This window comes from Malus domestica, chromosome 09, assembly GCF_042453785.1.
Source record: "Malus domestica chromosome 09, GDT2T_hap1".
Taxonomy (NCBI): Eukaryota; Viridiplantae; Streptophyta; class Magnoliopsida; order Rosales; family Rosaceae; genus Malus; species Malus domestica.
In genome coordinates, this window is record NC_091669.1 from 29,734,383 (window position 1) to 29,749,522 (window position 15,140).

Consider the following 15,140-nt stretch of genomic DNA (forward strand, 5'->3'; position numbering starts at 1 on the left):
CTACTAACAAACTTGTCAATTTTCAAGAACCCCTCTAATTAATGAATCTTGATCCGTATGAGTCATACGGTATGACCAAAAACGAATTATTCTTTCTTCACCCAAAAAAAAAAAATTAAATTATTCTTTTCTGACATCAACGTCATCATTCCATGCATTTTGATCCACTGAAATAAGAGAAAGGATCATGGTGTGGATCTTCAAATCACATTCGTTCATCGTGAATTGTGTAGACAGTTTTGTCAGGTACTGTTTATATTCAACTTTAAATAAAAAAAAAGTTTATAATGATTTTTTATCGCACGATGTACGATGACCGAATGTGATTTGAGGATCCCTAAGATCCTCACAAAGAGAATCCTGCGAGTATCCTCACTCCTAAAATAATGTATTAAAAACTTACCTATGTAATTATTTTATTAAAACAACATGTCACGGTGGCAATGAAATTGTAAGCCTTTTCTTTTAATATAACAATATATTTACAAGAAATGATTTAGACTAAACAAGAGAAATATTAAAGAGACTTTCTCGAATGTGGAACTTTCTTAAAATTTGGATTTTTCATGGACTTTCTGGCACCTCATATTTTTAGTTTTAGTTTGTACCCTTTTTTAATTTGTACCAATTTTCTTTTCAATTTTAATTTGTACCCATATATTAATTTTTTTTGTGCCCATATTTTTTAAAGTTTATTTGTATTTGTACCCATATATATTTTTTTATTTGTACTTTTTATTTTGCTAAATGTACCAATGCTAATTATATGTACCCATTCATGTAAAACTTTTCAATCTTAAAATGTACTCATTCTTAAATATACCAATTTGTTATATGTAAAATGTACCCTTTATATATATATATTATTCAATTTTTTTCTAATCCCTTTTTAAACTTATATGGGTACATTCTTTTTTCTTTGATTTTAAAATGTATCCATGTCAAGTTTAATCGAAAAAATTTACTAATATTATTAAGCCTAATATCTTTCTTTTTTTCTGTGATTTTGAAGAATATACCCATGTTTTGATACAATAAAATTTTTGGTTAATTTTGATGAATGTACCCATGTTTACACACACACAATAGTATATTTATATTTTAATATTTTTAATCCCACAAATTATGGTTTTTTTATTTAAAATCTCATTTCTATAAACAACTAAAATTTCTAATTTTTAATTTAAAAATATAGTAACATACATAGAAATGAATTATCACATTAATTTCAAGGACCTTGATTAAAAATTAAAAACCAACAAGATTTCAATTAAAGAATATTCATAACTAAGGACCGCATCCAAAATCTCTAAAAAAAATCTTAGTGTTTTTTGCATGCATGTGACAGGTTGACGGTTAAAATGAATGTATACAGACTGCTAATGGTGCAAACACACCATTTCGAATATCTTAGATGTGACTTTCGACCAAAAAAAAAAAAGAAGAAAAATATCAACACGGTATTTTTTTATTTTTTTTAAATTTATTACTTACCAAAACAATTTTAACACACTCATGATCATCACAATCTTTTTTATGACTTGGGGTGTTTTAGGTCATCCAATTCAAAACTCCAAAATAGTCGTTACTATTGGAGTGAAAAATAAGTTTATATTATTTGTTTAGGAAAGTTTAATTGTCGCAATGATTCTTGAACGTTATTCATAGTTTAATTTTAATCTCTAAATTTTTATATTTGTTTGGGTAAATTATACAAAACTACCTCAATTATTGGGCTAATCATAGTTTCATAATTTGTTTTTAAAAAATGTCAATGTCATACCTCATCTAATAATTTATTATAATTTCATACCCCATTTTAAAAAAATGTCAATGTCATACCTCATCTACAAATTTATTACAATTTCATAACTTCCGTCAGTTATCTGTCAATTCTTCCGTTAAATGCTGATGTGGCTTGAAGTGGGACCCATTTTTTATTAAAAAATTAATTAAATATTAACTTAAAAAAATTTATAAAAAAAAAAAAAAACCAAACCCACCTTCTTCCTATCCCACCTGTCTCCCCCTGCCCCTTCCCTTCCTCCTTTCACTCCAGAACCCCACCCACCCTTCCTCCCTTCACTCAAGAACCCACCACTGCCTCTCTTCCTCCATCTCCTTCTCCATTAAGCTCCCCACACCTCTCCCCCTTTCTCTCTCGGTCTCTCCCCATCTCTTCTAGTCTTCTCTGTCCTCTTCGACTCTCCACACCCAGAGCAAAGAATGGAAGAGCAAGAGGCCAATGTGGAAGAGACCAAGTTCGGGTTCGAGCAGGGCGATGTAGACGGCGTCGGCCTTAACGACCCAGAACGCGATTTGTTCTGTTGACAACCTAGAACGACGACAGCTTGGGAAGGTGGGATGCGATTTGATTCTTGATGGGTTTGGAGGTGATGAAATTTTGGTTTTGTATTTGATTTTTAGGGTTTTGCGGGTGGGATGATGAGATTTGATTTTGGATTGGGTTTGATTTTTTGTTTGAGGTCTGATGGGATCCGTGTCGTTGAACGGTTGATGAATGGGGAAGGAGATAGTTTGGTTTTGATGGTGGGATGGAGTGGTTTGGTTCTGATGGTTGGAGGAGGAGGAGATGGAGGAAGAAAGGTGGTAGTGGGGTTTTGGAGTGAAGGGAGGATGGGTGGGATAGGAAGAATGTGGGTTTGGTTTTTTTTTATAATTTTTTTAAATATTTAATTACATTTTTTAAGGGTAAATTACATTGTACCCCCTTAGGTTTAGGGCCTATTACAATCGCATGCAACATCTTCAAAACATTTGACTTTCATACCTTAACTACTATTTTATTTCAATATAGTACATCCATTACATTTTTCATCCATTGATTCGTTAAAAGCTGACGTGACTGCCACAATTGTGCCACGTGGCTACCAAATGTGTGTCACGTGACAAAAATAATAATTTTTTTATTCATTTAAAATATTATAATAATTTACCCTTAAAATAAATAAATAAACCAAATTGAAACCCACCTCTGCGCAACCCCCCACCCTTGCAAACAAACCCAAAAACCTTCCCCCGTTCCTGACCCACCTCCCTCTCCTCCCATCATCACTACAGCCCTTCCCTATCACCATCGCAGCTCCCAGACCACTCATCCCTCTTCACCTTCCTGACCCACCTTTCCCCTCCTCCACTCTCTTCATCTCCCCTTCCCTGGCCGAGACCCACTGCCGAAGACGACGCCGAACTGGAACCCAAATCCTTCTGTCCGAACCATTTATAGAGCCCCGCTTCCAACTCCTTCCCTTCCTTCAGCCCCTACCGCCGCCACTCAACCCCTCACCTCCCTCTCCTTCGCTACCTTCGACATCTCTCTCTCTCTCGTTATTTTACATTTACTTGCAATTTTTTTTTTGTGATTTTTTGTGATTTGGTTTATGGGTTGGTGGGTTTGTTTCAGATTTGATGTGAAGGGTTATGTGACGAGGTTTGGGAGTCCCGATTGGGCCCAAACAAGCGATGAAGAGAATGGGTCTCTGGGAGAGAGAAGGGTAGGTAGTCGGAGTGGGCCCTGTTGCGACGAGTAGGTGGAGGAGGAGTGTGAGGATTAGAAGGTTGGACATGGTGGTGGTGAAGAGCATCAGAGGTGGAGAGGTTTAGGCTCGGTGAAGGTGATGGGGGCCGGGAGGAGAGGGAGAAGATGGGTTTCTAGTTTGTTTGGTTTTTTTTAAAAAAAAAAATAAATAGTGGAGGAGAGAGTGGAGGAGGGAGAATGTGGGTCGGGAAAGTGAAGAGTGAGGAGTGGTCTGGGGGCTACGATGGTGATGGGGAAGGGCTACGGTGGTGATGGGAGGAGAGGGAAGTGGGTTGGGGAGGAAGGAAGGTTTCTGGGTTTGTTTGCAGGGGTGGGGGTTGCGCGGGGGTGGGTTTCAATTTGGGATTCTTTTTAATCTTTTTTAAGGGTAAATTATTATAATATTTTTAATGAATAAAAAAAATTTGCCACGTCAGCTCTTAACGGATCAATGGATGGAAAATGTAACGAATGTACTATATTGAAATAAAATAGTAGGTGAGGTATGCAAGTGAAATGTTTTGAAAATGTTGTATGCAATTGTAATAGACCCCAAACCTGAGGGGGTACAATGTAATTTACCCTTTTTTAAATATTTAATTAATTTTTTAATAAAAAGTGGATCCTACCTCAAGGCACGTCAGCATTTAACAGAGGAATTGACAGACAACTGACGGAAGGTATGAAATTGTAATAAATTCGTAGATGAGGTATGACATTGACATTTTTTTAAGATGAGGTATGAAATTGTGACTGGCTCAATAGTTAAGGTAGTTTTGTGTAATTTACCCTATTTTTTTTTTTAGTCTTTGAACTAAACAATGTGTTATACCATTAGTTCTTTTCACTAACATTGTCTATTTTCCTTTAAACGTAAGAGTGTATAAGAACTTCTTCCCACATCACTAAAAATGAATTTGAAAATGTGTGACAACCCATCCCTAATTTTACGATTTTATAAATTTTTAAAGTGTGCATTGATGAAAATGCCCTAGATGTGAGATTGTTGACTTTCGTTGACCGCCTTTGTGAAATCTCATCCCTGAAATTTCACTATTAATTACATATCTCGTTATTTAAATTCGTATTTCACGTTTACATTATTTTCATTTGTTAATTTTGGAATTAAATCAAATAGTTATTGGGTTTGAATTTTCATAATTAATCTTTAAAATTCGTTGACCTTTCGAGGTCACAAGTAACGTTTTCGAATAGATCTCAAACCCATGAGCGCATAGGCAAAAGCCGTTTGCGAGTCCGGATTATAACGGTATAGTTACGGACATTTGAAGTTGTTTTACTAAACTGTAGTTTTTAAATTAATTAAATTCTTACAAGGAAGAAACCCAATCAGATTTAAGCAAAAATAAGGAGACCAATCAACTACAAGGACAAGTAACCAATCAAATTAAATGAACTAAGGACCAATCAGAGAAGGGAGAGAAAGCTCTCAGCTCTTCACGTTGACATTACACCGACGCCAAACCAGTTTCGACCCGGTTCCAAATCTGACGAATTCTGCCATTTTTTCCATTGAATCACCATCATCCAACACCTACAACCTCTTCCACAACCTCCCTTCTACCATCTCCACCCAAATTTGAGGGTTTTTAGGTCCAAAATCGTGAGGAACTTCACCGAAGCACCAGAGGTGCTAGACGCCGATTCCATCATTCCGGCAAGTTACACCACCCAACACCACCCTTAATCAACTCCCCCAGGACCCAGGAACAAGATCCAATCAGTTGTAGAGGCGTCAGAACACCGAGGAATGAGAATCGAAGCTCACCCATTCTAGGGTTTCCGATGGGTGCGAGCCAAATTGGGGCATTTCTCGGCCAACTTGGACTTGGCCACAGGTATGAAACTTGCTCTACTCCTTGATATCTACATTTCTATGAAATTTGAGAATTTTTGGAAATAATTGGATTTTCTTGTCAGTCGAGGCAACTGGCTGCCGTGTGCCAAGACCCCACCTGCCCTTCATAGACTAATTTGGATACCCTAATTCCATATGTGACGTTCGATTGACGAAATCTCGTCGTATGACTAGTTTGAGAGAGGCCACCACTTGGACATTATATGAATCGACGTACATAAGATTTAAGGATATTAGAAACTGACGGATCGGGAATCTGACGTACGGATCTTCCCAAATTGGATTTGTAAGTTCGTAAAATAAAACGTTGACTGCCACTTGAATTGTGATTGGTGGAGATCCGACCGTCGGATCGTGGTAAGATTTTAGTATGTTGTTTTAGAAGAATAATGTGGATCTTTGGAAGTTTCGGATCACAAATCTGAGTTGTGGATCTTCCGGATCGAGTTACGTAAGGTTGTGGACCCTACTGTCGACCTTTGATCGAGATTGACTTTTGGTCAATGGGTTTCAAATTATTCTAGAACGTCCTTAGGGATGTGTTTTATGTCAGTTATGTGTTCTATAGATAATAATTCTAAGATGTAATTTAATAATTGTTCTAGGCGCCGATATATATAGATAGTTTCCCTTTATGCATTTGAAAAAGAATTCCTTATGTATGCCTGGATTTGATTAAAGTTTATAAGAATTAGAGAAATGACGGAATTTATGAAATATACTACATCCTACGGGGTATGCTTATAATCTTTGATGCCATAATAATATCTATGGCTATGAATGTTAGTGTTTTGATTAGAACTATTGAATCACTGTGGCATGCTTATATTTATGTAGTCTGCTTATCATTGCTGCACCCTGGTGTTAATGCTCGCCCCGGGCCAGGGCCAATCCTTCATGTATATGTTCACCTCTGCACTGCATGCTTGCCTTGGATCCAAGTAGGTGCCAATCATGTCGTACATGTCACATTAGAAGACTCCGACTCATAGGTGACCACGATTATTGCCAGTCTTCATGTGATTGTAGCACTAGAGCATATATTATGATTACACCCAATAATGTCGTACAAGTCGCATTAGGCGATTCCAACTCGTGTGCTAGTATAGATTGATGAGCAATAGGTTCAGTCGTACAGGTCGCATTATGTGACTCCGACTGGTGTGCTAGCATAGGTTGTTGAGCACCTGATTTTACATATATTATTGTTGAGATTTTGTGATTTGGGATGTCATGCCTTATTTACATTTTGCAAGCTACGGTAAGTATTTTCATACTATACGTAGTATAGGTATATTTTGGAAACTATACATGTTTTACGGAGAGGGGTTATGACGTTTTCAAAGGTTTTTATTAAAACTTTATTTTCAGACCCACTCACCCTTGTTTTTCACCCCTCTAGGTTCTAGTAGTAGAGCTTTCGTATCAACGAAGATTATTGGCAAATCTTGGTGTAAACGATACCTTCGATGGTATAATTCTCACCCTGTTTTACTGTACTGTACTTAAGCACTTTTAGGTTTAAATTTATTCACATTTTCCACATCACTACACTTTATGGCTTCACCACCTTCTAGGTGTCGGCCAATACAACTCGATTCGGAGTCCAAGTGGGCATTCCGGATCAAGGTGTGTCAAAATGAGAAAGCCAAAAAAACCTTCAAAAATCATTTTTTTGTGTAAAAAATATTGAATACATTGCAATTTTTTTTGTTAGTTGTTTAAGTTCATCCACATTTTGATCTCCTATCAACTTTAAATCACATCGCTAATACTTGCAAGTTGGTAAAGTCCAACCATTTTCAGTTTGTATTTTTATAGTTCAAATTTCATTTTGTTTTAAGTTTTAGATATTCATTTATAAAATTTTATTTGTTTTTTAACTTCTTCTATTGCTTTTTTACATTTTAAGTTGAAGTTCCTAATATAGCACTACATTTAATGAAAAAAAAGGCATTAGTGAAAAGGACCACTAGTGCAATACATTGTTAAGTTTGAGGACTAAATAAACTAATATGAGAGTTCATGTACTAAAATTAAATTACTATGAATAAAATTCAAGGACCATTTCTGCAATTAAGCGTTTTAGAAAAATAAGTTATTAAATAAGTCATTAGATACAAGGCTTGTACGTAGACCTGACAATATCTTACACAACCCATTAACACAAAACAAAAACTACACGAAAATAACATGTTTTGAGTCAACACTATAATTGGGTCACCCGTTAAGAATCCATTAATTAATAACGGGTCTTTAACGGGTTTACACACAGGCAACCCATGCGTAATGACACACCCCGATCCTAGAATCAAGGCGTGCTGGTCGTCACGTGAGCGTGACGTAGCCAAAAGTGCGACACGGAAGCAAGATATAACAGAAATATGAAGGAATTTAAACCAACCACTAGCAGAATAACCTACTAGCATACAAGAGAGAGTTATAAAGTAAAACACACGAATTCAGAGCGTAGGTATAAGTGCAGTCAAGTAGGACCATAATTAAAGTACAACACCCGCAGGTGAGTCCTACATGCAGAACGTCTGTCAGAATGCCGAAAAAGACCTCGTGAGCCACCAACTGCTAACTAGAACCTGGAGGGGCGCAAAACAAAGATGAGTGGGTCAGTAAAACCAAAGATTTTCCAAAAACATTTCATTTAAAATGTTTCTAACCCCTCACCGTAAAACCTGTATACTTTCCCAGAAAAATAGTATATAAACGTATATATACATATATCATCAAAACTCCGCTCACCATCTATCAACATAACATCTCAAAAAGAATATGCCATGCCATGCCAAAATATAATATGAATGCATCAATATAATCAGGTGAAATAATAAATCAACCGGAGACCCTACAGTGGTCCTGTACGGCTGATTCTATGGCTCACTATCCCATCCAGCCAGAGTCACCAACTGTGACATGTACGGCCCTGTCGGAGTCACCAACTGTGACCTGTACGGCACTACACTGCACATAAGTCGGAACTACCTATAGTAGTTTGTACGACTAAGATGGTGAAATAATACGCTCTAGTGCTTCTCTCATCAATCAACTGTGCACATAATCTAAGGTCACCTACCAGTCGGAACCCCTCTAATGGTCTGTACGACTGGCATTTCGGAACCACCTTTAGTGGTCTGTACGACATCCACCTACTTGGATCCAAGGCGAGCGTGCGGTGTGGTGAATAATATAAGCACTAACACCTAGGGTGCAGATTATGAGCTTCCAATGCAATTCACATAAAATAAATCGTATGAATAATGTAAAAACTCACATGTGCGTCAACAGCGTCAATTCACATATATATGCATCAATTATCAATTCAAATATCTCATCGATTGCATGCATGGCATTTTAAAACATATTTTCATATAATTGCATTTTCTGGGAAAAACAGTAGTATATAGGTAATACAAAAACAAAACTGCCCACTCACTGATAAGTCGATGGGTCGTAATCCCCGTGACGTCCCTGGATGCGCTCGTCTTCGGGATAGGTGTCACCTATATGCGAAACAACTATAAAAACGTTAATTTAAACACATAACCAACAATTCGAAATAACTTCTCATACGATGCTCAATTTGGGTATATGAATATACCACATTGACCTACTCGACGTCACGGACGTCGAGGAATTTTTAGAAAAAAATTTAGGCTTGCCACGCGCCCCCACGCGCATCATCTTCCTCAGCCAGTCGCCGAACTGGTTTTTCCGGTGGCCGGACTCCGGCGAGTTTTAAAATTGCTTGTTCTCCTTCGTTTCTCAACCGTTTTCTTCGAATTTTATATCAATTTGAAGCCCTCAACAAGTAGAATCACGATGGACTAGTTTCAAGGTCTAAAATTCACTAGGTTTTACCTGGGGAAGCACAATAATTCGGCAAAAAGTCAAACTTCGTTCTATGGCTCCCCGACGTCCAAAATACCTCAACGTTGCACTCTGAGCATCTTGAGGACGTTCTAAAGCTCACTATAGCCCTGAAATTCAAAGAAAACCCTCTGTTTAAAAGTTGATGAATAGTGACCAACGCGGGGATTCGATTTTCCGGGGTTTTCTCACGTTAAACTTCAACCAAAATCATGCCAAATGACTAAGGAAAGAGACTTGTTACCTTTCTGAACCTCAAAATGGCGTGAAACCTCGACGATCAAATCGGTGCTACAATGCTTCGACGGAACCCTCGCAGTTTCTAGGTTTATCGAAGATAATTCAACCAACCAAGGGTATGGTTGAATTCGTATTCTTGCAAGAAATATGATGGGGGGTCTTGGGAGCTTGATCCGTGAAGGAATGGGGGTCAACGGACTACGTTCGTACGATTTGCAGAGAAAGGGAGAGTTTGAAGGGAGGAAAGAAAGAGACACGGGGAAGGGAAAAGGAAGGAGGGCTTGTATGTGTGGTCCAACATCAATCCTCACCATCCATTCTCATCTTAGTTCCCTAACCACACAAACAATCCAACATAAGATAATTCCAAAATTTATAAAGTTTAAGTCTAAATAATGTCACATACACATATACCTTAATACCCGTCAAGGGTAATCCTGTCATTTCACGTTCCCGATATAAAAATCTTAGGACGGGCTGTGACAATCTCCCCTCCTTATAGAATTTCGTCCCCGAAATTCCCACAACCAAATAAACCACTTAATATCCATAGAATAACCTTGGGTACATCTCTCTCATTTGATCTTCTGTCTCCCAGGTAGCTTCTTCTACAGAATGATTCCTCCACAACACCTTTACCAAGCTCACCGTCTTATTCCTTAGAACCTTATCTTTCCAATCCAAGATAGTGATTGGTTCCTCATCATACGTCAAATCCGGATTAATCTCTAGCGGTTGAGGAGGGATTACATGTGAAGGATCAGAAATATAATGTCGAAGCATAGAGACATGAAACACATTATGAACCTTAGATAACTCCGGAGGCAATTCCAACCTGTAGGCAACTTCACCAATCCTCTCAGTGATCTCATAAGGTCCTATGTACCTAGGACTTAACTTTCCTCTTTTTCCAAATTGTACCACACCTCTCCAAGGTGTCAATTTCAAAAATACCTAATCACCCACATCATACACTCGATCAGTAGCATGTCGATCCGCTAAACTCTTCTGTCGATCCTGGGCTACTTTCAGGTTAGACTTAATCACCTGAATATTTTGAGTAGTCTCATCCACAATCTCTGGGCCTTCTAACACTCTTTCACCAACCTCAGACCAACACAATGGCGTACGACACGCCCTACCATAAAGTGCCTCAAATGGTGACATACCAATGCTCGAATGGAAACTATCGTTGTAGGCAAATTCCATCAAGTCTAGGCGATCATGCCAGGAATCACCAAACTGTAACACTGAAGATCTCAACATATCCTCCAACGTCTGAATAGTCCTCTCTGATTGCCCATCAGTTTGAGGATGATAAGCAATGCTGTAAAGCAAATTCGTACCAAGAGCTTCCTGAAAAGCTACCCAAAATTTAGAAGTACATCTTGGGTCTCGATCAGAAATAATATTCACTGGAACTCCATGATACTTCACAATCTTCGTGATGAACAACTTAGCCAATTTATTTAGAGGATACTTTTCCCTCACTGGAATGAAGTGCGCTGACTTGGTAAGTCGATCCACAATCACCCAAACACCATCGAATCCATTTCGTGTACGAGGAAGCTTATACACGAAATCCATAGTTATATTTTCCCATTTCCACTGGGGAACGGGAAGTAGCTGCATTCGCCCAAAAGGCTTCTTTCTTTCTGCTTTGACTTGCTGGCAAATAATACATCTACTCACATAATTTGCAATTTCCCTTTTCATACCCGGCCAATAATAAAATGGTCGAATGGTATGATACATCTTAGTTCCTCTTGGGTGCATCGCATAAGCTGAACAATGCGCTTCATCCAAAATTTCCTTTTTTAATTCCTCATTATTCGGTACATACATTATGTTCTCCTGCATAAGCATGCCATCTGATTCTCGAATCCTGAGGTCTTTCTTTTTCCCTTCATTTCTTAATTGAACCATTTCTTGAATTTCCTCATCCACCATCTGAGCTTCGAGTATACGATCAACCAAAACTGGCCTGACTTGAAAACTAGCAAGAAAAGCTCCGCTTCGATCTTCCAACTCTAACTTTACTCCAGTTGCCCTCAGTTCTGCAAGAAGGGGAACACGACAAGCATATAAAGCATTGAGTCGACCTTGAGGTTTCCTACTCAGTGCATCAGCTACCACATTAGCACGACCTGGATGATACTCAATAGTGCAGTCATAATCACTCAACAATTCCATCCACCTTCGCTAACGAAGATTAAGATCATGCTGAGTAAATAGATACTGAAGACTCTTGTGATCAGTGAAGATCTTACACTTCTCACCATATAGATAATGCCTCCAAATCTTCAAAGCAAAGACAATGGCTGCCAATTCAAGATCGTGAGTAGGATAATTCCTTTCATGATTCTTCAACTGTCGAGAAGCATAGGAAATCACTTTATTATGCTGCATCAAAACACATCCCAAACCATTCAAGGAAGCATCACTGTAAATTTCAAAATTACCGCTATCATCAGGAAGTACCAATACTGGAGCATGAGTGAGGCAATATTTCAATTGCTGGAAACTCCGCTCACAATTCTCATCCCACTCGAATTTAACATCCTTCCTGGTCAACTTCGTTAACGGCAAAGCAATCATAGAAAAGTCCTGAACAAACCATCGATAATAACCTGCCAAACCAAGAAAACTTCGTACCTCAGTGATGGTTCGAGGTTGTTCCCAATTCTCCACTGCTGCTATCTTTTGAGGATCTACTTGAATTCCTTGTGCTGATACAACATGCCCCAAAAATGCCACTTCAGTCAACCAAAACTGACATTTACTGAACTTGGCATACAACTGATGTTCCCTCAACTTCTTTAATACCAAGTTAAGATGTCGGATATGATCTGCTTTAGATTTAGAGTATACCAGAATATCATCAATAAAAAAAATAACAAATTTATCAAGATATTGCTGGAATACCTCGTTCATTAGCCTCATGAAAGCTGCAGGTGCATTAGTCAACCCAAATGGCATCACCAGAAATTCATAATGTCCGTAACGGGTTCTGAAAGCCGTCTTAGGTACATCTTCATCTTTAATCTTCAACTGATAATAACCAGATCTCAAATCAATCTTAGAGAATACACATGCACCTTTCAGCTGATCAAACAAATCATCGATGCGAGGCAATGGATAACGGTTTTTAATCGTTACCCGGTTCAATTACCTATAATCAATGCATAATCTCATAGTTCCATCTTTCTTTCTCACAAATAATACTGGAGCTCCCCAAGGTGACGAACTAGGTTGAAACCTTTATCAAGTAGTTCTTGTAACTGAATTTTCAATTCTCTCAACTCAAATGGAGCCATTCTATATGGAGTTAGAGATATAGGATCAGTACCTGGAAGCAAATCAATAGAGAATTCCACATCTCTGTCTGGAGGCAACCCCGGCAAATCATCAGGAAATATATCAGGATAATGCCTGACCACACCAACTTCTTCTACACTGCTAGGAACAACATCATTTAAAACCACATGTGCTAAATATCCTTGGCAACCTTTCGATAATAACTTCTTTGCTCTTATGGCAGAAATAACACCATGTCTCACCCCACTTCTTTCGCCCACAAAAGTAACCTCGGGTAGTCCAGGGTGATAAAAAGTAATTGATTTCCCATAACAATCAATATGGGCACGATTATAATGCAACCAATCTGCTCCGAGAATCACATCAAAATCCACAATATCTAATGGAATAAGATCAACTGGCATAACTACGCCATCTACCAACACTGGACACCCAAGATACACACTATCAACATAACACTTATCTCATCTAGGCATGGCAAACTCTAAATCAAATCCTAGAGGTGAAGGGTGGGGTTGAGTCATTTGAGCAAACGTATGAGAAATCACATAATGCGTAGCACCACAATCAATCAAAACTCTAGCAAAATGACCAAGAACATTTAACGTACCCATGATCAAATCGGGATGGTTCTAAGCATCTTGCAGTGAGATGTGATTAACACGCCCCTGAGCTTGCTGTCGTCCACCACGACCTCTAATGCCTTGATTACCTCGCCCCTGAGAAGTACGTCTCTGGCCTGATTGACTAGGCTGCCTAGATGATCCTGCACCACCAGCAGCAACTTCTCCCTGACGGGGCTGACCTCCCTGATGCCACTGAGATCCACCAGTTGGCATGGAAGAATAAGAAGAATAACCCCCAAGATCCTGGGAATACCCCGTCTGAGAATAAGGCTCCTGGGGATACTGATAAGGTCCAGAAGCATAAGGAGCAGCATCTCCCTGGTAGTGGTAAGCACCACCACGACCCGACTGGCCATAACTGCCCAGTCCAAAGCTCTGCTGAATTGGCGCTGGAAATGGCATAGTGGTCTGCTGAGGTCTCTGCTGACCCTGGGGACAGTGAGAAACCCGATGTCCCATTTGTCCACAAGCATAACAAGCACCACCACCTCTCCTGCACTCACCATGATGACAAAAATTACAACGACGACACCACGGAGCACCAGAACCACCAACACCACCAGAATCCCTCTGCCTCTGAAATCTGGGTCCACCAGAAAATCTTCCACCACCTCTTCTCGGGCCAGTAATACTATATCCTCCACTAGAAGAACTCGAACTCGCTCCACTCTTCTTAAAATTCTGCGTCTTGCGAGGTCCCGGAATGGAGATACCTTTGCCTTTATCATCCTTCTTCTGACCATCATTATTGTCCTCGTCATCCTCACTGTCACTAGGAAGATTGTCGGAGTCCTCCATCCTCACCAAAATCTCGAAAAACTCATGATAATCGGCGCAGGGAAGTGCACTGGCAAAAGTCCGCCATTTTCTCTTAGTTCCCAACTTGAAACGTCGAAGCATCTCTACCTGATTACCAGCTGTATCAGGGTCATAACGAGACAAATCAGTAAACTTTCTGTAGTACTCATGTGCTGACATATTCCTTTGTTTCAATCGAGTAAACTCTTGCTTTTTACGATCGATGTATTCCGGAGGGACAAATCTCTTCATAAAGTTCTCTTTGAATACTTTCCAGTCAGCAGCCGTCTCAGGTGACATGAACCTAGTCTGATTTTCCCACCAAGCTGCTGGCTCTCGGCCCAAAAACCAGGTAGTGGTCTCAACCCACCTATTAGCAGGAAAGTTCCCCTGACTTTCCATCACCTGAAACGTCTTCTCAATATGGTCTAGCCATTTCTCTGCCCCCTCGTGACCTTCATTACCCATAAAACGATCCAATTTCAAATTGTACATAGTCTCCAAGGGCGTCCTCTGAGGAGGGGGAAGAGGACGAATTGCATTCTGTAAAGCCTGGGCCATTGCTTCCCCTAACTGAGTAATATCAGGGAAATTAGGTTCAGAAGTACGGCGGGATTCCCTACATTCCCTACGAGGCGGCATAATTCTGATAGAAAACATCAAAAGATCATTAGGGCATTAACAATTATACAGGACTGCAACCTACGGGGTGTGTCACGTAACCCATTCGACCTGTTAAGAAAAAAATTATTTTGATATTTTAAAGTTAAACTACTAAAAAAAAACTTACTACAACATACAATAGCTAGAATGTATATATTGTATGTTAAATATGTATTGTTGTATTATTGTTCTATTT

The 15,140-nt window shown here is 39.0% G+C and overlaps 1 protein-coding gene across 1 annotated transcript; it reads right to left on the bottom strand.

The window, feature by feature from the left end:
- Window positions 1–9,839: 9,839 nt before the first annotated feature.
- LOC139187893 (uncharacterized) lies at window positions 9,840–14,923 on the bottom strand. Its single transcript, XM_070804509.1, has 8 exons — window positions 13,570–14,923; window positions 12,788–13,281; window positions 12,465–12,590; window positions 12,074–12,146; window positions 11,232–11,686; window positions 10,709–10,895; window positions 9,954–9,976; window positions 9,840–9,872 (listed from the first exon to the last, which is right to left on the bottom strand). The coding sequence occupies exons 1-8, from the start codon at window positions 14,921–14,923 to the stop codon at window positions 9,840–9,842; spliced, it is 2,745 nt and encodes a 914-aa protein (XP_070660610.1).
- Window positions 14,924–15,140: the final 217 nt, after the last annotated feature.

Bases quoted from the DNA above. Each gene is read 5' to 3' on its own strand.
- LOC139187893 (XM_070804509.1), bottom strand. From the start codon at position 14,923: ATGCCGCCTCGTAGGGAATGTAGGGAATCCCGCCGTACTTCTGAACCT. The intron at 13,282-13,569 runs GTAATCAAGGCA...TTGGGTGTCCAG, and splicing joins ACGTACTTCTCAGGGGCGAG to TGTTGGTAGATGGCGTAGTT. The intron at 10,896-11,231 runs GTGAGTAGATGT...GTAGCTTTTCAG, and splicing joins AAAGGGAAATTGCAAATTAT to GAAGCTCTTGGTACGAATTT.